At 39.5% G+C, this 25475-nt stretch overlaps 1 protein-coding gene across 2 annotated transcripts in view; it reads left to right on the top strand.

Moving 5' to 3' along the window:
* Positions 1-25112, top strand: part of CLIC4 (chloride intracellular channel 4) — a 66710-nt gene extending 41598 nt beyond the window's left edge. For both annotated transcript variants that reach the window (XM_060623623.3, XM_078452192.2), the window contains exons 3-6: positions 5647-5772; positions 12430-12536; positions 20686-20867; positions 21592-25112. In XM_060623623.3, the coding sequence (XP_060479606.1) occupies positions 5647-5772; positions 12430-12536; positions 20686-20867; positions 21592-21756 (580 nt within the window). In that variant the 3' untranslated portion in view covers positions 21757-25112. The remainder of the gene's footprint in view (positions 1-5646; positions 5773-12429; positions 12537-20685; positions 20868-21591) is intronic.
* Positions 25113-25475: the final 363 nt, after the last annotated feature.

The raw sequence follows: 25475 nt of genomic DNA, 5'->3' as shown, positions 1-25475 counted from the left end.
GTTTTGGTGAATCCATGACTCATTCATTCAGTTGGTGACTTTAGTATTAGACTATAGCAAACCTAGAGAAGAATAATTAAAAGGAGTACAGTGTTCTGAAACCAAGGATTTTTGGTGCTAACTTTTTTCCCCCATGCTTGCCATACAGCGTTCAATATTCTCTTGATTTGTATGGATGAATTTTATGTCTTGAAAAGCAGTACCTTCGGGGCGCCTGGGTGGCTCAGTCGGTTGGGCGGCCGACTTCGGCTCAGGTCATGATCTCGCGGTCCGTGAGTTCGAGCCCCGCGTCGGGCTCTGTGCTGACAGCTCAGACCCTGGAGCCTGTTTCAGATTCTGTGTCTCCCTCTCTCTAACCCTCCCCCGCTCATGCTCTGTCTCTCTCTGTCTCAAAAAAATAAATAAACGTTAAAAAAAAAACAAAAAACAAAAAACAGTACCTTCAAAAGGAACTCAATGAAGAATATAAGGTCTACATACTTAGTATTTTTGTTTTCTCCATTTAGTGGAGTCAGCTAGTTACAGATAGGTCATCTTTAAGAACCGGCTCCAGTGTCCTGGGACTATACTGTGCTCATCTTCTGAGAAGCAGCCGGACCTGAGTCACCTGCCCGGTGTTCTCCAATTGTTGCAAGTGTACTGAATTAACTTTCAATTGAAGTTAAGCCACTTAAGTTGCTTAAAGTATTAGGTCCTATGAGGTTCCTCCTCTGCCTCTTGTATTCGTTTGTTTCTCTTTATTTTTCCTTTTCTTCATCTAGAAGCAAAACGGGAGAGAATAGAATATGTTTGTCCATCTACTATGACAAAGAAAAAAAAGACTACTCAGATAAGTAACATTAAGAAAAAAAGAAAAGACACCTCAAACATTGAAGAGTATTTGTGCTCTTATCTCAAAGCACGAATTATATGCACTTTGCTTTTTCTAGATGTCACTTAAGGAAAACATTTGAATGGGCTTGAATGAATCATTGAGTATTTATTAAAGGGCTTTTATGAAATAAGCCAAGGATGGCCTGAAATGTTTAGCCGTTGCCTGTGTTTCAGTTTCATGTCTGTCACGCTGCACTTCTGAAATGTTAAGTTTCTGTGAAGCATCTGTAAAGTGAACCTTGTGGGTCAAACAACACCTGAGGCCTTGGAGTGCCAGGGGAGATTCTGCCTTGTTGATGACCTGATAAAGCTTCTAAGTCACCTCAGTGTTTGCAACTTGAACATTTATTTGAAGTCCGCTATTCCGTTGAGAGGCATTCAAGTTTCTTCTCAAATTTGCTTTCACTTGGGGTAAGGACCTAACATGGTTCTCCTTCACGTCAACACTTAATCCTGGAAAATAGTTTCGTCACCTTTGGTTTTTCAGAATCTAGATAGGCTTTTGGCAGAAACAAAACGGACTATCCACTAGTCCCTAATATGAACAGAACGTTGGTAATCGCGTGCCTGGTTTCACTTCACTTATAAGCCTCTATTAATCAGATTTCTTATTACCAGTCAGCTAATGCTAGGTAGCCGGTTCTGAACCATCAGACTCAAGTAGAGGTTAAAAACCGCCTGTCTCACCTCCTGCAGCATGCTGTGTTAGCGTGCTACTAAAAGCCGTCGTGGATTTCCTTTGCGTACTTTGGTTTAGTTCGGTTTCATAGGCCTTATTTGATTTGATCTTCACCGGCAGAGCAGGGCTTATGTCCGCAGTGCAGAGGAGGAAATCCAGAGGCCGTGATTTCCTCAGTCACACAGCTGGTGGATGGATGGCAGAACTATTCAATTTGAGACTTGAACCACATCCTTTTGATTCAGTCTTTGGCTCTTTCTTCTCTGCCATGCCAACTTTATCCCTCCTCTAATAAATTTGTTTGGAGAGCTAAAAGCTGTTACAATTTATTATAGAAGTAATAGCTGTTACTTATTTTGCTGCCCTCCCTCCATGTTGTTTTAAGGCATCAGTCCCTTTCTTCCCCTTTGTCTAACTCTACCCTGTTCATGAAAAAATTATTTGTGAAACACACAGACGTATGTTGTTATTACCTTACATTTAGGCATTAATCGACCGCTAGTCATAAAAATGCGGATGGATAGGTTTTATAACGTGGGAACAAAACGAGTCTCTTTTTTTAACTTTAAAATGTTGAGATTTGAAAATAAATTGTTTAAACCCTGAACTGTTAGGGTTTCTGGACCGTTGGTAACGTACAGGGTCTTCCCGAGTTGAGCAGGAAATGGAGGGTAGCTGGGAACAGTCGTGAGCTGTGAGCTGGAACGTGAGGGGGCTTGAAGACCAAAGGTGACACGGCCGTGGACCTGCCGGGCCCGTTGGTGATCACAGATGAACAGATGGTCAGGGTGAGGCGTGAAAAGGAATAACTGAACAAACCAAAGAAATGACGCCTGGAAAAGGCCCTGCTCCGACCTGGATTCTTACATGAGTTCGGGAGTCTCACAGGCTACACCACTGCTTAAGTATGTGTGCAGCCGGAAGACTGCTCAGCTCTCGTGATTCCAGTCATTTTGTGCTCAGCTTTACCTTTTCAGACCAAAGTATGCTCAGGAAAGGAATCAGAATTGCACATCAAATCAGATTTTGGCTTTTAAAAGCCCTCTTTTAGAGCTTAGGTTCTTACACAAGTCATAGAAAATGCGTCTTCTTTTTCTTTGGCTTGAAAGGGAGATGGGCTCTAGAGCTTGGGTTGAGGGGGCTTGGAGTTAGAAAATTTGAACTAAGCAGACGTTAATAAGTCTCTTTGTTTTTGGAATGTAGTCATAAGGAGATGAAGTGCTTTCTAAACCTAAATGGGGGTGTAGGGAGAAAAAAAAGGAGAGGGACAGAGAAGGAATATGGATAAGACCAAGGGAAATTGATAAGCTGGGATGAGACGTTGGGGCACACTCTGTTTTAAACATTATTTTCTAGTGACAAAGTATTTCACCTTCATGATGCATTAAAAGCCATCCTTTATCAGGCTCTGGGCTGATGGCTCAGAGCCTGGAGCCTGTTTCCGATTCTGTGTCTCCCTCTCTCTCTGTCCCTCCCCCGTTCATGCTCTGTCTCTCTCTGTCCCACAAATAAATAAAAAAACGTTGAAAAAAAAAATTAAAAAAAAAAAAAAAAAAGCCATCCTTTAAGGGGCACCTGGGTGGCTCAGTTGGTTGAGTGTTCTACTCTTGATTTTGGCTCAGGTCATGATCTCACAGTTCATGGGTTTGGGCCCATGTCTCTCTGTCTCTCAAATAAACATAAAAAAAAAAAAAAAGGGGTGAGCTTTAAAAACAAAAGATATCCTTTTAAATTCTGTGCATTTGTGATAGGGAAGGGCTGTAATAGTATGTGGGGGAAAAGTTGCTTGAAGCAGTATATTGCTTTTTTAACATTTAAGTTTCTTAAGGTTTATCTTTTTAATTTTGAAACTTTTCAAACATACACAAGGATAGAATAAACTTCCCCACAACTTCAACTCAGTTATCAAGATTTTACCCATTTGCTGTGTCCCTAGTTTTTCTAATAAGTTTCAAAGCAAATCCCACTGTCCTTCCAACCCTGCACCCTTCACTGTATGTCTCCAAACAGTAGGGACATTTTCTTACCCAACCACACTGCCATTATCACGTCTAGTCCCCAGCATATGATCCGATCTCCCTGGTTGTCTCCATAGTATCTTTTTTCTTTGACTGCTTTCTTCAAATCAGGATCTAAACAAATTCTACTCATTACATTTGGTTGTTATGTCTCTTAAATTTTTCTTAATCTGCAACAGTCCTTTCCAACCCCCATTTGTGACTTTTTTCCCTCATGCCATTGACTGGTGGAAATCCATTCCGTTGAACTCCAGAACGTCCCAAATTCTGTATTTGGCTGATGGCTTCTTTGTGGTATCATTTAACTTTGTTCAGCAACTCCTCATGTTTCCTGCAAATGAACTTTTTGGTCTCAGAAGTCCTTTATACACTTAAATCATTTGAGGACCTCAAAGAGCTTTCAATTGTGTGGGTTGTATCTGTCAACTTTACTGTATTAGAAATTAAAGCTGAGAAATTAAAACAACATTTACTAGGTAGAACAACCATGAACCTATTATTATCACAAAAAATATGTCTTAAAAAATGTATTTTCCAAAACAATGGCATTGCTTTCCATTTTTGTACATCTCTCATGTCTGCCTTCATAGAAGACAGATTCTCATATCTGTTTCCGTATACGTTACCTTGGGACATCACACACCAGGTAGTCTGTGGATAACTCTGTAGGCATGAAAGAATGAGGGTGAAGAAAGTAAGTGACGTGTTAGTATTATGAGAATGGTTTTGACTTTATGGACCACCTGGTGAAAGGGTCCCCTAGACCGCATTTTAAGAGACAGCTGCCTTAAGAGACTTGATTCTAGATTCAGGGTCAACTTTTTTGTAAGAATACCTCCCAGATGGTGATGTACGCTCCGTATTTTATCATTAGGATCACACTGTATTGGGTCATATTATTGATTCTAGGATTCACTGATGGCTTCAGGCGAGCCACTGTGATTTTTAATAGGGTGGTACCAGTGTTCTGTGGTATTAGTAGCTGTAAGTATCCAATTTTGCCGTCTTTATCAGTGTTCTATGTATTTTCAGTTTTCCCTAATTAATAGGAAGGAAATGTCGTCATAGTTTCCTCTTGAATTTCTTTGGTAATTGGTTTTTTGTTTTGTTTTTACATTTTTCCACGTGTCCACTTACTTTATCTATCGTGTATCAATTTCTTTTGACTCCTACCTGTTTGACTTGTTGATGGCTTTTTAATGAATTTGGACAAAATTCTCATCTAATACGTATTTTGAGCCTTTCCTGTTCGCTATCCTGTTTTGCCCTTTCTGTGTTGCATCTTACTTTTGGTTATGCTATCTCTTACGTACTGAAGTCATTTTGACTGGTGATCTCTTTCCTCGCTGAGAGTGGACTTCTAGGAAAGTGGAAAATTGGTAGCACTGAATTGGAATCTTGTAGTTGGAAAAGGCTGTATGAATCAGCTGCTCTTGTTCTGTGTTTTACAAAAAGAAAAGGAAGACCCAGAAAAGTTACGGTTTACGCCATGTCTACACAATGAGTGGGTGCCATAGACCCACTAGGGGACTAGAGACCGTTGTCTCTCAGTTCTACCACCGTTTCTTTTTTTGAAATTTTTTCGAAATGTTATTTATTTTTGAAGGAGAGAGAGAGAGAGCACGAGTGGGGGAGGAGCAGGGAGAGAGGGAGACACAGAATCCAAAGCAGGCTCTAGGCTCTAAGCTGTCAGAACAGAGCCAGACTTGGGCTCGAACTCACAGACTGTGAGATCATGACCTGAGTCGAAGTCGGACGCTTCACCGACTGAGCCACCCAGGCGCCCCTCTACCACTGTTTCTAATAAGCACTTCCGTTAAATTTGGAATGAGAATGGGGGGCTTGTCTTTTGGTTAAAAGTCAAAGATTTCTGATTTTCTTACTATGAATTTTGTGCTTTGTGAAGGTTCGCATCTTATTAGAAGAGCAGTGCAGCTGTTGTACTTAGTGGAAAAAGTACTATTTCTTATTCATTTTTACCTACTTTAACATTTAGAACCACTCTGAGTATTTAAAGTATTGTTGCCTTCCCAGAGTAGAAAATGATCCAGTTTTGACCACTGTTTTGCCCAACAGGAAGCCTGCTGACCTGCAGAACTTGGCTCCTGGGACCCACCCACCATTTATAACTTTCAACAATGAAGTCAAAACGGATGTAAATAAGATTGAAGAATTTCTCGAAGAAGTCTTATGCCCTCCCAAGTGAGTATCAAAGAAAATGCGCACGGAAGTATTGCCATCTCTTTAAAGTTTGGTCTTTTCTGGCCCTTGGGGCCCTTTCTCCGGATGGTCCTGGGGTCAAACTCTTACAGCAAGCATTAAGGGGCAGTGGCTGGGCTTCCCTTCATTCATTATAATTCATGCTCCACAGACGTCAGAACTGGCTTCTGTCAGAACTGGCTTCTGGCTCGGCCAATAAGCCTAGATAAGAGTACACACTGAAGGCGGGTTTGAGACGTGGGAGCTACGTTAGGTTAGCTCTGGTTATTTGAGGGGTAGTGGTCCCAAACTGAGAAGTTTGGGAAGGAGAAGAGATGGAGAGAGAGGTTCAGATGGAACCTAGCCAGAACGGCTGAGCAGGAGTGTGGAATACGTTGCTGGGGGATTCCTCATCAGGGCATTTTAAAGGTAGCTGTCTAAAGCTGTCACCCAAGGGAATTGACTTCAGACTGTGTCCCTGGGATTCAGTTTTTATTTATGTATTTCTTTGAGCTGTTATAGATTCCCAGGCCCTGCACATTAGCCCACGTGGTTAATGATTTTGAAGTACTCAACTATATTTCCTACAATGTGAGGTACACTTGAGGGACAGATGGACTGTGGTGACAGTTACCCGCATTGCACATGTGCAGTGTTGCATCCTGCTATAATCCTGGCATAGGTTCAATGCATTATGGATTTCTTTTAGACTTTTCTGGTGCCATCATCCTGAAAACAGAACTGTTTTTCTTCTGGCCTGGGGCTTTCTTGCTAGTTGATCTGACTTTTACTCTCCATATCCAGATAAATTTCCCAGGAATGGGATTATTGGGTCAGAGGGTTCTAAAACAATTGGTTCCTCAGAACTCACTCGCTCATTTATGCTACAACCAAAGCCCTCTGAATACAGTAGTGAGTAAGACACAGTTCCTACCCTCAGGAAGCGCGATCCATTATGGATGGAGAGGGGGTGGTGGCATGGTGAAGGGAAGTGAGTGGAGGCGGGAAAGGCTTTAGAAAAGAGACAATACCTGGCTTAAGCTTTAATGAACAAAAAGTGGCATCCTGCAGGTGAACGAAGGAGAGAGATGGGCAGTCTAGGCGTTCCACAACTGTAGCGACGATTTTCATTATTCCTTCTTGTTGTTTTTCTCAGAGGGAACAGACATTAAGATAATAGATAATAGTAGAACTAATATCAAAAATACTCAAGTTTCTTAGCATTCAGTGCTCTGTGAGACGTCACAGCTTCTTGAATCGGACCTGGAAAATACACATTTTCACTTTGCTTTTTATATACAGAAATTTCAGCTCCATTTTGTTTGGGCATGTTCACAGAGATACTCTAACCAGAGACGGTCTTTTTTTCACTTTAAATAATTTAAAACTTGGAAAACTTTCTAAAAAAAAAATCAGTAAAGAAAAAAAAAAGTATCTGGAGATCTTTCTGTCCTAAAAGGTTCACAATGTGCTGAATTCTCTCTAAGGGTATTTTTAAAAATTTTTTTTTTTAACATTTATTTTTGAGACAGAGCATGAACAGGGGAGGGTCAGAGAGAGGGAGACACAGAATCTGAAACAGGCTCCAGGCTCTGAACTGTCAGCACAGGGCCCGACGCGGGGCTCGAACTCACGGAGCGTGAGATCATGACCCGAGCCAAAGTCGGCCGCTTAACCGACTGAGCCACCCAGGCGCCCCTCTAAGGGTATTTTTTAAAAATCATTTTATTTTTTTTTCATCATGCTGAATGTACTCTTTTTTTTTTTGAAATGTTTATTTTGGGAAAGAGAGTGAGAGCGCGCATGTGCACAAGTGAGCGGAGGAGAGAAAGGGAGAGAGAGACGGAGAGAGAGGATCTCAAGTTGGCTCCACACGGCACGGAGCCCAACACAGGGCTCGATGTCACAAGTGTGAGATCATGACCTGAGCTGAAATCAAGAGTTGGACACTTAACCACCTGAGCCACCCAGGGGCCCCCTAAGTGTACTCTTTAATCCCCATGCCTTATTCCCATTATATTCCTTGTTTTTATGCTGTAGTTTATATTCTGAAGAGTTTCTTTTTTTAAATTTTTTAATTTTTTTCAATGTTTATTTAATTTTTGAGAGACAGAGAGAGGCAGAGTGCGAGCAGGGGAGGGGCAGAGAGAGGGGGAGACACAGGATCCAAAGCAGGCTCCAGGCTCCGAGCTGTCAGCATGGAGCCCGATGCGGGGCTCAAACTCACCAACCCTTGAGATCATAACCTGAGCCGAAGTCAGCACTGAACCGACCTAGCCACCCAGGTGCCCCTCTTCTGAAGAGTTTCTTTAAATTTCACTCTGTAGAAGGGAGTATTTTTTGATGTTGCTGATGGCTCTGCTGTTTAAATTAACCAACGTTCAAGTGCCAATTATGTGCCGTGCGCTGTGCATTATGGATTATGTTTGTGGACGATCTCTGTCCTCTCAAAGACTTTATGGAGAAACTGAGGGCGAGTAACCTACGTAGCCTGTCCATGGTCTTACAGTCACTGGTGGCAGAGCTGGCTCCAAAGCCAGGCCTATATGACTTCCAAAACCTGTGTTTCCTCTATTTTCTTCCTTTTAGTTTTCTCCTCTTTATGTTGTTGAGCTTGACTTTTATAAAAGAGGTGAAATGTAAGTCTTTAGTTGGATTGTGCTTTAGCGAGTATAAAATTGTAGGCTAGTTCAAGTTGGGAGGAAGGACAGGAAAGAAATCAAAGCTTCCTGTGATGAGCCCGTGGGACCGAAGGTGTTTGTCAAACTTAATTCAATGAATCCTGTTTAAGAAATAGGTGAGGCTTAACTTGTGATGAGTTTTTATGTATATGCATTGGAAAAGCACGTTTGGATGGGCAGGGGCTTCCCCTTACTGGGCCCTGCGGCCCCTACTGTGAGGTGCTGATGAACAGCAGAGTCTCTGTTGGGCACAATTGTTTCTGGAAGATGAGCAGGAGGAGGAAGGAAGTTCTTTCCCGGACCACCACGGGCATCCCTTTCCCTTCCTGTGGTGTTCTAGGGCGTTCAGGGACTGCCCTGGCTCATTGCCTTTCCCCTCAAGGACAAGAAGGTCTTTAGTCCTTAACTACTGCTGACCCTCCTCACTCCCTGATTGAGAGCCTTCGTGTTTCTAGACTGGATGAAGAGAAAAGGCAGAGGAGTTGCCCAAGCTGGCAGACCAGAAGCTAGCATTTCTAATAACATGTTTTTGGCATTTGATGGTACTGAGAACAGAGTGTTTTTATGTGAGCACTTCTGATTCGATCATGACAAATATAAATACAGGCAACTGTTTGTTCTAGAGTTGTTTAGAATTTAGTGAAAAGCTTAAATCCAGGAATTTTTTTTTTTTTTTTTTTTTTTTTTTGCTGGTCTGTTAACCAGCATACATAGAAGAAACTTTCTCTTTCTTTTCCTCTGGGGAAAGTATTTATAAATATATAACTAATTCCCCTTGCTTGAATTAAGGAACTACTTTGCCAAAAAAGCTTTCAAAAAAGCTTTGAAACTTGGGAGTTTTAACTGAAGCAGACCGGTATACTTGGCTAACTTACTGATAAAAAAAAAATAGAAGGATAGAGGAAGTTAGATAATTTTGGAGATGAGCTCTGTAAAGGGTTATTCTTTTTTTTTTTTTTTTTTTTTTTTTAATGTTTGTATATTTTTGAGAGAGAGCGAGAGAGAGCAGGGGAGGGACAGAGAGAGAGGGAGACATAGAATCCGAAGCAGACTCCAGGCTCTGAGCTCTCAGCACAGAGACCGACCTGGGGCTCGAACTCACAACAGTCGAGGTCATGGCCTGAGCTGAGGTTGGCCGATCAACCAACTGAGCTGTCCAGGCTCTAATCTTAAACCCCTAATCCTGTTTTTGTTGTTTTTTTTTAAAGTGAAAAATACAATGAAAGTTGAATTTACAGGGATAATTTAATGTGTTGTATACTCAGACTTTATTCTTATATTCACATGAGAAAGAAAATGCCTGAGATCTTTCCTAAAAGGATGGGAGTATTCATAGCTAGTCTTACCATTCACAGTCTGTGATGTAATACAGAATAAAGGACTGATCTGAAAGTCTTTGTACCCTGGATGCTCATCCCCGTGGTGTTGCTGACAGGTAGGCTTTTGTAAATTACTTGCCTTCCTTTTTGTTAAATGTTGAAATGAAGGTTCTCAGTCGAAGTTTTGCTTTATCAAGCTGTTTGGGAAAGTGAATAATGATGAATTGTTAAAATCCAGTATTTGAGGAAATGCAAAATGAACTGGCAACTGATTTTGGACCTCTTGGTTTAGAATTTGCTTTATCTTTCAGAGACCCCAATCTGTCCTAAAACAAAAGCAAAAACAATACTTGGAGACAGGAAACCTGGGTTTTAGTTTGCCAATACTTTTAACTAGTCTAGGGATTTGGGGACCAAGAATGTGAGCTTTCTGGAATAGAATTTCCTTTTAGGCAAAATGAGAATTTGAGGTGGTCTCTTGTAAGTATTCTATCGATTAAATAGTACAAATTTAATGGTTTGTCTTGGAGAAGAGTAGGGTATGCCTAACCTGCTTTAGAGGACAGTTTTTATTTTTTAAGAATCATAATAGCATCTGTTTTCATATGGTTAAGGATATGCTGATTGCAAATCCTTCTTCATTCTTCCCTGTTAATTAAAATAGGTCTTTAGTAAATTTGCCTCTGTGTGCTCATCATTATATCCCCTACACCTACAACAATGCCTGACAGTGCAGGCCCATAATAATTAGAATAAATGAATATATGTGAGTAATGAATATATAAATGATCTACAATTTAAGCCTACCTTCACGCCTCTTATTTTGAGAATTAGGAAGTGAACTTTATTAGAAAAAGTAGGTACAGCTAAATATTGGGTGGGGAAAAGAAGAATAATTATGGAAACTTGGCTAGAGGAAAACATAGATGTATTGAAGAGGCACGTAGGTTCCTTGCGCTATTTTTTGTTTGGAATGAATCAATGAAGTTACTGTATTACAGGCAGTAAAAACATTTAAACTGGAGGCTGTTGTTTTTATACTCGAGGGGACTTCAGGGAGGTGAACCTGGAATTAACTCTTTCAGCCCAAAGCCGGGGGCAAAAAAAGAGAGAGAGAAAGAGAGGGTAAGGTTTTCTATAGTTAAGAGGGAAAAAAAAAATTATTATATATTATTAATGTAGTATACATTATACTGTATGAAATTCATCGTTCATTGAAGAATTTGTTCTGTAAACATTTCTGTTTATAAGAGAAATCTTTAAGCTTAACAGTTGAGAGTTACTAAAATGAAAGACAAATGGAGCCTATGAGTATTCAGTAGATACTTTATAATCTCCTTACCCATGTAGTCCTCTGTCCAGATTTTTAGATGTACCTGTCCTTGATTTCAGAATCGCAGATGTAAAAAAATATGAATATAAAAGCTAACCAGAAACTATAGCTTGCAAGTAAATTAAATTTCTACCTAAAAATACCTCACCTTCATTTTTAATTTTAAAGAAGTGGAAAGACCGCATCCTAAAATATCTGAGGAAATCAAAGTTCGTAGTTTCCCAAAGTCTTACTCCCCCAGGCCCACTTTCCAGGGAAATTTGGCAGGGCCTTTGAGGAGATGAATCTGTCTTCCTACTGGGGTGCTGATGGTCTGAATTCCTGTGGCCGCCAACTCCCTGAGTGCGTGCGACTCCGCCCAAGGGAAGAGGGAGGAGCTGAGCCTTTTCACATGTATTTTCCAATTTGAGCAAGAAATAGACACTGAGTATGTGTGTTTGGGATTTAAATATGCAAAATACACATCTGTGTGTGTGTGTGTGTGTGTGTGTGTGTGTGTGTGTGTAAAGTTATGTCTCATGTCAAAGTAGACCAACTTTGTAACAACACAACAGAACACTTGTTAGCAAAATTACGGGCAACTTCTCTTCCTGTTGCCCAGTGCCACCCTTACAATGTCTAATACAGGGAAGGTTTTGGAAAATCCCGAGCGTGGGATTGAAGTGAGTGGTCCGCTTCCTGCTGTTTTTGTCTTGACCAAAATGCCTGATCTTTCCCGCTGTCGGGATTCTCTGGCACTGCTGCATGGGGTGGTTCAGGGCAGGGCACACACCAAGAATCTGGTTGGCATCTCTGTTTCGAGAAAGCTCCGTAGTTAAAATGTGGCTGGTGCAAGCGGAGGAGGGGACTTTTTAACTTGACGTAACACTAGTTGATCGAAATTCCTGTCCAGATAGCCAGCCACACATCACTAGTGGCTACCCTACTGGGAAGTTCAGATATAGAATATTTCCTTCATTACAGAAAGTTCTTTTGGACAGTGCTGCTCTGGAGCTCTCTTTCTAAGACCCGCATTGGCTTGGCACCCACCTCCGAGCAAGCAGACTGTTTCCCCAGCGTTCTAATTTCTAAAATGGAAGTGAGCGCGGATGCCCTTTGCTTGCCAAGAATATTAATATGCGAACAAAAACACTGTGCAGAGCTTTGTTTCCTAAGGAAAAAACACATCTTAAAAATACCATAGAAAACAGATGATGGCATTTCTTAGAGTCATAACTGTTAGAAGATGTCTAGTAACTGCTAGCACGATGGTTTGTGGATTGAGAGAACTCAGCGCTAACAGATCTCTGGAGGATCTTTCTAATCCTTTATCACCTTTTCCCGCCAGGTACTTGAAGCTTTCACCAAAACACCCAGAATCAAATACTGCTGGAATGGACATCTTTGCCAAATTCTCTGCATATATCAAAAATTCAAGGCCAGAGGCTAATGAAGGTAAAAAAACAAAACAAAACAAAAAAACCCCCACAGACTACTGGATTACCACTGCAGATAAACAAACCAAAAAACCCCCTCGAATAAATCCAAAAAATCCCGTTATACGGTGATTATAAATGGTTACTTTGGAGTCCAGATAGTCCCATTAAGTATTAAAAACTGGCTTTCCAAGTTGATTAGAGGTTGTCGTTTTCCTGTCTGTGGCTGCTGGTACAGTGCCTACCATATAGTGGATGTGTGATAAAATGTTTATTGAACAAATTGTTTCCACAGTCTTCTGAGAAGTTACCATGAAGGGGAACTACGCAAAGACTTAACGGTGCATCAGAAACCATGGATTCTGTGGTTGTGGTGGTTTGGAATAGACTGATTTAACTTCATTTAAATTATTACTAAATCTTTTGTTTATTCTTGGGTGCTGGCAGCCTAAAGTCAGCCTGGATGGATCTTTGTGATACTTGTCCTTTTTAAATTTTTTTTTTATTTTGACTTTAAAAAATTTTTTTAAGTAGGCTCCATACCCAGCATGGGGCTTGAACTCATGACCCTGAGATCAAGAGTTATGTGTTCTTGCCACTGAGCCAGCCAGGCGCCTCTATGATAATTATCCTTAAAGAGCAATTTTGGGAGGGACTCTTAAGAGGGCATTTATACTGGGGAGTATAATTCCTAATTTCTTGCATCCTGAAATAGGATTTTAGTTTTAAGTCATATTTTCATGGTGAGTATTGTTTAGGGTAGGTAGTACAGATATAAATTCCTTCTTTTATTATTATTTATTTTTATTTTTATTTTTTTAACGTTTATTTATTTTTGAGACAGAGACAGAGCATGAACGGGGGAGGGTCAGAGAGAGAGGGAGACACAGAATCTGAAACAGGCTCCAGGCTCTGAGCTGTCAGCACAGAGCCCGACTCGGGGCTCAAACTCAACGGACCGTGAGATCATGACCTGAGCCGAAGTCAGACGCTTAACTGAGTCACCCAGGTGCCCCCAAATTCCTTCTTTTATTTATTAAAGGACACTATCTTATTTCATTTACCGAAACTATATATGGTGAAGGGAGGTCTTTTTGAAAGAGGGCCCATTTAATGAACCTTGTCTTAACTACACCATTCAGTAATTTTTCTTTTTCTTCTCTTTGAGAAGCATCAAAGCATCCAGCATCGTTCTCTCTGGATAAAACTCTGTGGAGAGAACGTTAGTGTTTATTAATTAAAAGTAATCACAATACCCAAAACGCCAGCTCCTAAAGACACTTGAATCCATCGTAGTTTTAGACAGTTTGGTAGCCTGGGTGAGGTTCTTTTGGGTAGAAGTTTATGGCTACAAATGAACAAGGACACCAAAGGGGGGAAATAACAGTGCTGGTTAAGCAAGAATAAACATCTTTTAAAAAGTTGAAACACTTGCTAATTTTCTGATGTTATTTCAGTAGGCAGAGTTCCAAGCTATTCAGGCTTTTTTAAAAATTATTATTATTAAATTTTAAAATTGCAGCAGTTTATAATTTAGTATTGAATTTCAATGGTTTCTGGGATAATATTCACTGCATGCGATGTTTTCCTACAAAGAGAGGGAGGGAACAGTCTTAGTGTCCAGCCCTGGCTTGTAGCTATTAAATGTGTTCCAGTAATTGCCTTGGGTTTGGGAGCACTTTTCCTAAGTAATTGGCTTTTTTCCTGGTGGATGTTTCAGTCTAAGCCTTTTAGATACTAAGTAAACAGTTACATTGGAGCCCCTCCTGTCGACACACAGTATCTTCTGTTGTCCCCTTCCTTTATCCAGGTGACTCTTCTTTCCGTGAAACTGCCCTTTTATATCCAGATGCTCTTGCCCGCATTTCTTTGAACTCTCAGAGTTAAATTCATAATGTTTTTATTTCTCCACGTAGCCTTTGGAAACTGGAGGGTGGTTGAATTTCTTTTGACACTTGGTGGGGAGGAAAGGGGAAAAAATATATTTGCTTAAACACACGCACGCACACGCACACGCACGTGCATGCCAAACAATTGCTTTGGGGGATGGGATGGAGGGGAGAGAACAGGGGAGAAAGTGACTCACTTAAGTATAACTTTGTATTCTATTTTTTCCTATCAATTTGTTACTGTCTTAAGTAGCCACCTACGCTTACTGTCCTTAGAATTGTAACCACTAAGAACAAACAACATAATGGATCAGACAGTGCATAACTTAGAAGGCTTTATATTAAATTACCTATTGGTAAGTAAATAAGAATTCCAGTTGCCAAGCAACCTTCCCCCATAGGGCCTGTCACTGCCCTGGGACTTTAGAAAACAGTATTCCAAATTACTGTGGAGCTTACTGAGTATATGTATATATGTGTGTGTGTATATACATGTTTCAGATGTCTTATCTGTCTGTTTAGTGCAATAAAATGCCTTAAATAAGCCTAAGAAATTAGTGCTTCTCCTTCTTCCCCCAAACTATAAACTGCTTATATGGAGATGAATTTGTCATTTTTACACAGTAGATCGGGTAGGCAAGGTTTTGATTAGTTTTACCAGCCTATTAAGTATTTTACAAAACTCAGTATGTTTGAACAGTCTTCAGACCTTTTAAGACCTAATTCTAAGTGAGGGATTAGATGTCTAGATACTGCAGTATTGGGCCAGTGAACGAGAAGGGTCAGCACTTAGATTGGGTAGAAAATAAACAAATAGGGTTTAAAGAATACAATAAAGGGAAATATGGTAGGTCTGGAGAGAGGGAGGAAGGGAGCAAGGAAGAAGGAAGGAAGGAAGGGAGAGAAAGGTTAATTCTTTTGGTAACATGTCCAAGTTGATTGGGAGAAGATTTGTGTAATCTTTTGAAGCATTAAAAGAAGTTAATAGTCATTCCTCTCATGGGAATGAATTAGGTAGGACTTGTCCAGATCTACTTTTTTTTCCTTCAGTTCTGGGATTTCATTAATTTGTATAAATTATTAAGTTCCCAAATGTAACTGTTTAATAGGTAATTTATTAGGGTGTTGGTACTTTAGATAATAGTCTTTTTTTAAAAAATGTTTGTTTATTTTGAGAGAGGGAGAGAGAGAATCCCAAGCAGGCTTGGAACTGTCAGCGCAGAGCCTGACGCAGGGCTTGATCTCACTAACTGTGAGATTGTGACCCGAGTCGAAATCAAGAGCCGCTTAACTGACTGAGCCACCCAGGCACCCTGATATTTATAATATTCTTAAGAGTTCAATGAATTGGCAGTGATGAAACCCGCCATTATATGTTCTGAGGCATATTTCATAGTGTCCAAATTCCTATTTTTAAATGGAGGCAAGGGATCTCTGTAAGTTCTAATTAGTTCCTTTTTATTCAAAATTCATCTTTCCTCCCCTCTTCCTTGGCTGTCGTCCCCCCCTCCCCCGTGGAAGTGTTTGGAATCAGAGGGTGGTTGTTCACCATTGTAACTGTGTAACCGAATTGTAGATTTAATCATCTTTAAATACTCATTACCACTCCCTATTTTCTACTTGGCCTTTAAAAATTGTGTAAGATTACCCTTTATTGAAATTAGCATGATCGTGTTACATTTCATGCTTCCTGCCTTGCATTTACTCATTCAAATTATACAGTGATTGAGTAATGTATGCTTACTAAAAAAGTTACAATAGTTTAGAAATAAATTTAATGGAATTTCAGTGTCCTTCTTAATAACCTTATATAAATTCTTCCCCAACAGTTAGTATTCACCCTTTTTTCTATGTAATTTTGCAAACATTGTATATGAGTGTGTATTTATGTGTGTTTTACATTCTGCTATTGTCTTTTTCACATATTATGTTGTAGAAGTCTTCCCATATCAAAAAACATAACAAGCGTTATGTTTCAAATGTTGTAAATTTAGGATATTTTATTTTTCTGTTGGATACATTTGAAAACCAGTTCAAGAAAAGGATGAATCTAGAGTAGCTTGGAGATCATAGATCTACCTCAGTTTTTAGAAATGTTGCTTAATGTGTTCCATAATAAGGATTTTTATTTAATTATTTCCCTGTTGATAGTCATATAGATTGTCTCAAGTTTTTTGTTTTGTTTTTTATTATCACAAACAGTGATGCCAGTCACCGTGTCCTTGTGCTACCTTCTAAATAGGTCAGAAGGTTTTGTTCCTCAAAAGTCCACACCAGTTTATATTCTCACTAATGTGAGAGTATTCATTTCCCCACACTTCTGACCCTGGCATGTGTGTGCATGTGTGTGTATGTGTGTGTGTGTGTGTGTGTGTGTGTGAAAATTTTTGCTATATTTTCATAGGCAAGAAAGGATGTTTTGATTTTCAGAATTAATTTAAAACTAATTGTATGGCCTCTATTGTAATTAAGTACTAATTTTTTTTGGAGAGCTTTTGAAATACCTTCGTAGAGATATCAGCATTACCACAGGAGGGGTATTAGAGTAACAGTGCTAAGACAAGAGCTACTTTCTCATGGCTTGCTATTGCCTTCTAGTGGTTAATGTTGACGTTTTCTTTCTCTTAGCTTTAGATTCCTTTGTGGTTTGTCTTCAAAATTTCATTATATTTATTGAATGATGCTCTGTTAGTACCTCTCGGCACCTCTGTTTTTCTTTGTTTTGTTGGGCTTCCTTGTGTTGTTTCATAAAAAATTGAATCAAAGTAATTCAGCGTTCTTTGTTTTCATTACTATACCCTTTTTTCTGAGATTCTTAATGAATAATCACATTCTAATGAGGTCCAGCAGTTCAACTTCATTGTGGATGCTTTACTAAGTCCAAAAGGATGGAAAGAATAGTAATTGTAATGTTTGGCTAGGTTCTTAAGTTTAGTCTGTGCCTTATTATCTCTGGGACGATAAGCATTATGTTTCAAATATTGTAGATTTAGGATATTTTATTTTTCTGTTGGATACATTTGAAAACCAGTTCAGGAAAAGGATGAATTTAGAGTAGCTTGGAGATCATAGACTTGCCCAGACTTGTCATTCCCCTCAAGTGCCATTGGAGACATTGTTTCAGTGTTTGAATTCAGGCAGTATTCTCCTCCATAGAGGCCGTGACTCTGTTCACTATAAACCCATCAAAGAACAAGTCATTGTATCTAATGTGTATTTATTCTGTGTTCATTGATTTTGATAGGAAGCATATTGAATCTTTGTTTTTTATTTATTTATTTATTTTTTTACCATCCTGAGATTCTGCTGGCCCGTCCCCAGCCCTTTTAAGTATAACCGTGAAAACTTTTCCATCAAGCCCTGGACTCCTCACTAACCTGCCTATTTCTCACATTTCATTCTCTTGTTAATTTATAAATTTGACATTTCAGATGACTGTGTGCATGGTGATAACTTGGATGTAATCAAAAAGTTATATTAATTGCCTTTGTATTTTTGATCTATTTTTAAATGGCTTAATTCCTTGTTACTTCCATGGTTGCAGTTGAGTTCTGCTAACTCCTCAACTTTATTTTACTGGGTTCTAGCGCCCTCCTGCTTAACTGTTTGCTCTAAGAAATAAACTAACTTGATTCCGGCTATGGCTGGAGTGACCTTTTATTAATAAAATAGGTAGTTCTTTGTTCTGGAGCTTGTCCCCTATCGTTTGACATACATACATTCCAATTTGGTATTTACGTAAGTAAAAAATTTTTACCGTTTCTTCTTTACATTTTAAAATGGCTCTAATGTTCCTAGCAATACGCAGTTCCTGCCTCTGTTTTCAGCTTCCCACAAAGATGTAATAGATACAAATATCTCCCCTTGTCTGACTTTAAAAGTATCTATTCTACATTTTCACATGATTTCCTTTTGAACCCTCTCCAGACATTTAAGAAACTCTAAACTTTTATGCTTCGTTGTCAGCCTTTCTCAGTCTGGGGCAGATGTTGAACAGGCATTTAATTTGTGCTTGACTAGAGTGCCATAAATTTTAGACGATATACAGAAGCATAAGACACGGACTTCACCTTCAAAGAAAAAATAGTGTGGTCGGGGAAACAAGAATAACGTATTAATTGAATAACAAGAATTAGAAGGAAGGAGTTCAGGATTTAGTAGACTATTAGTTTAATATAAACCAGCCCTGAATTAAAAAATTTAACAGTTCTAAAAAATCTAACAATGTTCATATTAAAATACTGAGCATAACTAATACATATTTTTAAAAAGCATATTAAAAAAATGGGTGATGGGCACTGAAGAAGGCACTTGTTGGGATGAACACTGAGTGTGTGTGTAAGTGATGAATCCTGGGAATCTACTCCCGAAGCCAAGAGCATACTGTATCTATACCCTGTATGTTAGCTAACTTGGTGATAAATTATATATTAAAAAAGAAAACGTTTCAGGTAGAGTGGAAAAAAAAAAACATATTAAAAACTACAAGGTATGCAGTTGTTAGATACTGACTTTAAAGTAACTTTGGGGCACCTGGGTGGCTCAGTCAATTGAGCGTCCAACTTTGGCTCAGGTCATGATCTCGCGGTCCGTGAGTTTGAGCCCCAAGTCGGGCTCTGTGCTGACAGCTCAGAGCCTGGAGCCTGTTTCAGATTCTGTGTCTCCCTTTCTCTGACCCTCCCCTGTTCATGCTCTGTCTCTCCCTGTCTCAAAAATAAATAAAACGTTAAAAAATAAAATAAAGTAACTTTAAAAAAATGTTTATTTATTTATTAAAAGTTTTTTTAAGTGTTGGGCGCCTGGGTGGCTCAGTTGGTTAAGCGTCCGATTTCGGCTTAGCTCATGATGTCACGGTCCGTGAGTTCAGCTCAGGGCATGATGTCATGGTCCCTGAGTTTGAGCCCTGCATCTGGCTGACAGAACACGAAGCAGGCTCCAGGTTCCGAGCTCTCTGCACAGAGCCTGACCTGGGGCCCGAACCCACTGACTGCGAAATCATGACCTGAGCCGAAGTTGGATGCTTAACCGACTGAGCCTCTCAGGCACCCGTCTGTCCTTTCTCAATGTACAGTTTTGTTTCCAAGCTCTGTTGGTTTTTATCTCCTAAGTACCTCTAAAATCCATTTATTCCTTTTTTGTCTACAGCCCCTTTTATCCAGCTAAGACTGCCATCTTTTATCTGGACTGCTAGGAAGGGACCAAGGGATGAGTGGGTGGGACTAATGTGGAAGAAGACGTTTTGGGTTAGGACATATTTATGTGGCTGGTGAAATACCTAATATGTAGCATATGAAAACTTTGTCTTTTTCTCTAATGGAACCAAGTTTATTCAAACTTATACAACCGTATTGATTGTCACCTCAGGGTATTTAACTTTCTTTTATGGCCAAGCACTGTAGTCATCAGTGTGAGCTCGTCCATTCAGGGTGTGGGGGGCGGGGGGGGGGGTGAAGGTAGATTGGGAAGGCAGAGGATAAGAAGGGATAATAGGAGACCTGTCTGTGTTATTCCACAGTCCTCTCCAATGACATTCCCACCCCCTCTGCTGAAGGTCCTTAACTTTGATCAGGTATACAGGGGTGGCTCTGTCTCACTTAATTTCTGAATTATAACAATCATAGCATCTTAATCTACTTGGCTGAAGAGCCCCCTGATTCAGTATTATAAATTGAACTCACTAATCTGACCTCTGTGTTTTCCATGTTATTATAAAATGTGCTATTCTTGGCTTCTTGTGTGTTACATGACAGTGCAGAAACTTCGGGTTTTCTGCTTGGATTGTCTGTATTGGAGTTTCTTAACACGTTTCTTGGTGATAAATCCAAATATTCCTGGGGAAGCAGGCGTTAAAATTCAGGGCAAGAATCTCCGTCGTAGCAAGATTTTATTCCCTAGATTTGAATTAATAGGTTTTGCCTTTTCTCACTCACTTTTCTGGTTTAAACCTCAACTGTGTTGGTCACTTTTCTGGTTTAAACCTCAACTGTGTTGGGCCACAGTGTGTTTGTAAGTGGGGCGCTTAGTTATTAAGTTTTACGGGTTCCGGTTTCTGAAACTGTCCCGCTTGTTTCTGTATTTATCTGAACAAATGTATTTGTTTGTCTCATACTGGCCCCATGTAAATAAGCTCCAGGAGAGCAGGAACCTTGTCTGTCTAGTTCGACAGTGCTTCGTGTCGGCGTAAGCATTTGATAAAGTAGTTACGGGCTGGAAGAGGAACGCTTCTATTTTGGGGCTCGGGTGGTTTTCCTTCTTACAGTATCCCCATCTTTCTTTCAGCATTGGAGAGGGGTCTCTTGAAAACCCTGCAGAAACTGGATGAATATCTGAATTCTCCCCTCCCTGATGAAATTGATGAGAACAGTATGGAGGACATTAAGTTTTCTACACGTAAATTTCTGGATGGCAATGAAATGACATTAGCTGACTGCAACCTGCTTCCCAAACTGCACATTGTCAAGGTAGGTCTATGGGATGTGGTGTCACTTTGCAATTAGGGGGCTCCTTCTCTGTTTATTGAGATAGCGCTTTCTTTGTGTGTGAAATTTCCTCGATCTTCTGTATATGACCAGGAACCCCCGAACAGTAGAAATTAATGCTATTTAGGCAACGGCTGAAATGCCTTTAGAGTTAATTAAATGGGAAATTATGTCTTAAAATTGAGGCATATGAGAAAGAAGAATAGTTTTTCCTATGACTGCATAAAAATTTAAAAAGGTAGCAGGTAACTTGGAATTGGAATTTGCTACACAAACTTACATTGTCAAATTCTGTTCTGTGATCATCTGGTACGAGGCAAAAAATATTTACTGAGCGTTTCTTGTGTAAGACATTGTGCTACCTAGAATAGGAGTAGGCACTACTTGTGCAGTAAAGGTCAAGACCAAGGAGAACAGACGTCTCAAACAGCATGTGCGCTTTAAGGTATCTATCGAGCAATGGCACTTGGCTGTCTCCTCCCTGGATCCCCAGAGCAGGTGTTTACGGTCACTGTGACACTACTGAAGTTCTGATGTCGTGTGCAGTCCTGTCATTATTTAAAACTCCAGTTAGGACGAAGGTGACTTCTCCAATAGAAGCAGTTCTCAGAGATGGTTGGAATTCGTTTGTCCCCAAACTGGAGATATGTCTGGTGTACAAGTCATGGAAAATAAATGTTCACTTTCGATCTCTTTGTGTTTTCAGGTGGTGGCCAAAAAATATCGCAACTTTGACATTCCAAAAGGGATGGCTGGCATCTGGAGATACCTAACTAACGCTTATAGCAGGGATGAGTTTACCAACACCTGTCCCAGTGACAAGGAGGTTGAAATAGCATATAGCGACGTAGCCAAAAGACTCACCAAGTAAACTATCACTTATGAGAGAGATGACTTCACGTCTTCCCCTAAGAACATGCTTTTCCTAACAGACTGCTCCTGTTCCTATAAAGTAGAAATCTTATTTTGCATGAACATGCAGTTATTCAGGATTAGGATCAAGGATAGACCAGGTATAGTAGCTGTCTTTAAGTACACACTCCTAAGCAGTATTATGTTAAAATTCTGCACCCTGCCTCCCCTTCCTGCCCCTGCCCCTTCCCCTTCCCCTGCCCCCCATCTGGGGACGCTCCATCACGCTCTTTTCACTTTAGAGGTCGTTTGCCATCCTTCCGGAACCCTCACTGTTGTGTCTGTTCACTTTGAGTAGACGGCGGCACTTTGAGTGTTGATGTGTGAACATAGTAACCGTGACCTCCTCAGTCAGCCCCCAGCTGGTGCACGATGCGTGGTACAAGGAATATTTATGTATGTTTGGAATTTTAGAGTGTTTCGTACATGAAGGGATCGCCACCCTATCAGAATACCGCCGTATCCGTCAGTTTCGGGATGCTCTGTCCTGGGTGTGCTCCCACCAGTGAAGAGAGCCTTCCACAGAAAGTCACTACACACTTTGCCGTTCCACTTCTGTACGTGGGTTTTTACTTTTGCCCGAAAGCATTTATCCCTCAAACCAGTTGTAACATCTGACACTATGTAGAAGCTAAAAGTTTAGAGAGAGAGAGATGATAATTCTCAAGGTCTTCCTCAAGTCCATATGAGAAAAACCAGTGGGCACCTGCTCTTCTGTCTAAATGTGTGGTGGATTTTTTTTGTGTGGGTTTTTTTTTTGTTGTTTTGGGTTTTTTGGGGTTTTTTTTGTTTTTTTTTTTTTGTATGTATTTTGCCCAGTGCCATTCATTTAGAACCATATTGCTTTCCTCCTTTATTTAAAAAGCTCCTTTTTAGGTAAGCATAGACCTTGCTGTCTGTAGATCTTTTGAGCAACACTACATAAACTGATCTTTAGTTGATTTTGCTGTCGCAGTACAACGATTTGTAAAGATTAACCCTCACAGATATTAACCGAAGGAATGTCGGGTGGGTTTGTCAAAATGGCAAGTAGAATTTTGTTTCTAAAACATAATTTAATTAATGTGGATCATCTAAACAATGCACTTTCCACCCTATATTAAAAACAAGATAAAACACTCGTTACGAGCTTTCCCATTCCACTCCCGTTTACTGTTAAACTTTGGGTTAGAGGATGGTTCGCTCCTTTGGGACTAAATTGTAGTTGTGATGGTGAGAACGCATTTACCGAGTTTTGCCTAATCTCAGTCATTGTACGTCTTTCAATTAAATGTTTCTAAAGCCGCACTGAGGGATAGCACTCTGCATGCTTATTTTTTAGATTGAAGTCCTAAACCAGGGATGGTCCATGCTGTGACAGGGGAGGATGAACTTGGCAAAAATAAAACAAAAAGTCTGCTATGTATTTATCCATTTTTTAAAAACGTACTTTATAAATACTGCTCCAAAGACCATGGCTGTGACTCGAATACACTTTTGGTAATTTTTTATACATAACTTGTTTAAGAAGTGCTATTTCTCAGAGGCTGTTTTTGGAAATTCAAGTATATTATTGCTTTAAAGTGGCGGTGTTTCCCCCCACTTTGATGTGGTAACATTCGGTAAGCACTGGTGTTATGGAAGCAGCCTGATTTCTATAAATGTACTGCATTTTTATCCGTAATTGCTTGGTGTAGAAGGATGAGCTCCGTATTGTCTCCGTTCAGCTCAGGGAAGTTTCTTTGCCTTACCTTTCTTAGAACTCCTTATTGGTGATCGAAAGTTTGGGCACCCACCTTTTTATAATTAAATATCGGATGACGACTTACCTGGTTCCAAGAAGAGCACTCAGGTTATCATTGAGAGGTTCTATAGCCTCAGTGGGTGAAAATGTCACATCTGCACCGGGACGCACATTGCCACTTCTCACCTACTTTCTAAGTGGTAAGTTGGCATTCAGGTGATACTGAGCCGGGCCTCGTAGCCTGAAGTATGAAAAAGATTCAAGAGAAGGGGGTCTGTTCTTCCAAGTGAATGGTGGCCTCGGTGCAGAGGAGAGGGTAATGAGGACAGCGGCACATTCCTCAAAGTAGAGCGATGGAAAACACATTCTGAAATTCAGTTGTGAAGTATTTCCACTTTCGATATTTATTCTCTTCAGTGTCTCTTAAAAATTTATCCCATGATTATACTTGGCTATCCCTCTGGATACCTAAGGAAGGCAGGTTTCTCTCTTCTGATTTTGATGTAGAAAGACCTTACTACTTTATCAGGGAAGATAGATAAAATTGAGATTGGCAAATGGACAAAAAGCTAGTAAAGAGAATAATCCTAGAACATTGTTTTTAATCCCATTTTGTACTTGTGGAAAGGTCATAGCTTAAGATATTGGGAGATATTAGGACATAAAAGTTTTCATGGCAATTAGTGTATGATTTGACATAATGTGGATCATCTGATATTTATTTCTACAACTACTGAATCATTTCCCCCTTCATTTAAACCCCTTACCTTCCCCTTCAACAACATTAGATTCTGAATGGAAACTCTCACTGTTTTCCAAGGAATTCTGAGACATTTTTGTGTTTAACAGTTGGAAAGCTCTTTATTTCAGCAGATATAACTTCCTTTTTTTTTTTTTTTTTTTTTTTAATGTAGATGCAGATATTCTCTAGCCTTCTTTTATTAGGATTGTTGGCTTTTGTGATGAAAATCATATAAGATTTGATTTCTTGGTAACTCAGCTTACACAATTTATGTTTAAATTCTTGAGCAATCTGTATGCAATTAAGAGACTTCTGACATTCTTACACTAAGTTGATCAACTCTAGAGTTTAGGCATTTTAACTTCTGTTGAGTTTTGAATCTCTCCAGAGTTACGTAGATAGCTTTTATTTCTGTACATTTAAAATCTCCATTTAGAAAATATCTGCAAGGTAAAAAAAATGGGAAGAAATAGCAATGTATTTTTTCATGAACATTTTGATACACATTTCATCAAGTTTATTGATTAACCATTTTCTTATACTGGTTATAATCAGTATTTGATTCTGAGAGGGAAGTATTCATTATTGATACACTGTATGGGCTTTTTAAATTCCATCCTTTACAAATGATCAAGATTGGAACCGTCAAAATTATATTTTTATCATGGAAAAAATTTCAACTCCCCAAGTCATAATGTTGAACAGAATTGGAATATTTTCTTTAGAATTACTTGAAAAGGCAAATGAAAGCTTATTATAGAATGCTTGTATTTTCTTTTCTCTCTAGAACCAGTATATTGCTGGCAGCTATTGTATTAAAAAAATAAAGTATATTTTCACTATCATAAAAGGTTCTTTTTTCCCCCCCTCATGAAAATAAATAGTAACCTGGGGTAAAAGTGTTTTACTTGAGACTACTTTTTTCCATGAGTGGGTGATTCGGCACATTTAATAGATTAAAGGGGGAAAAATATAGTCATCTCAGTAGGTGGATAAAATAATTTGATAAGAACTTTCATAATTCTCATTCTTAGCAAAATAGGACCAGCGGCAAAAAAAAAAAAAAAAAAAAAAACGTTTAACCTGGTGAAGCCATCTAAGAACCTATAGCAAATTTCATACATAGGTTGCCTTTTATCATGGCTATTATCCAGCTACTTTCTACAGCTATTTTATTAGAAACATTCTAGCCAGTGCAGTAAAATCAGTAGAA

The sequence above is a fragment of the Panthera onca genome, chromosome C1 (assembly GCF_046562875.1).
Source record: "Panthera onca isolate mPanOnc1 chromosome C1, mPanOnc1 haplotype 2, whole genome shotgun sequence".
NCBI classification, from domain to species: Eukaryota; Metazoa; Chordata; class Mammalia; order Carnivora; family Felidae; genus Panthera; species Panthera onca.
The sequence above is the reverse complement of the archived record's forward strand: the minus strand, read 5'-3'. Positions and strand labels throughout refer to the sequence as shown.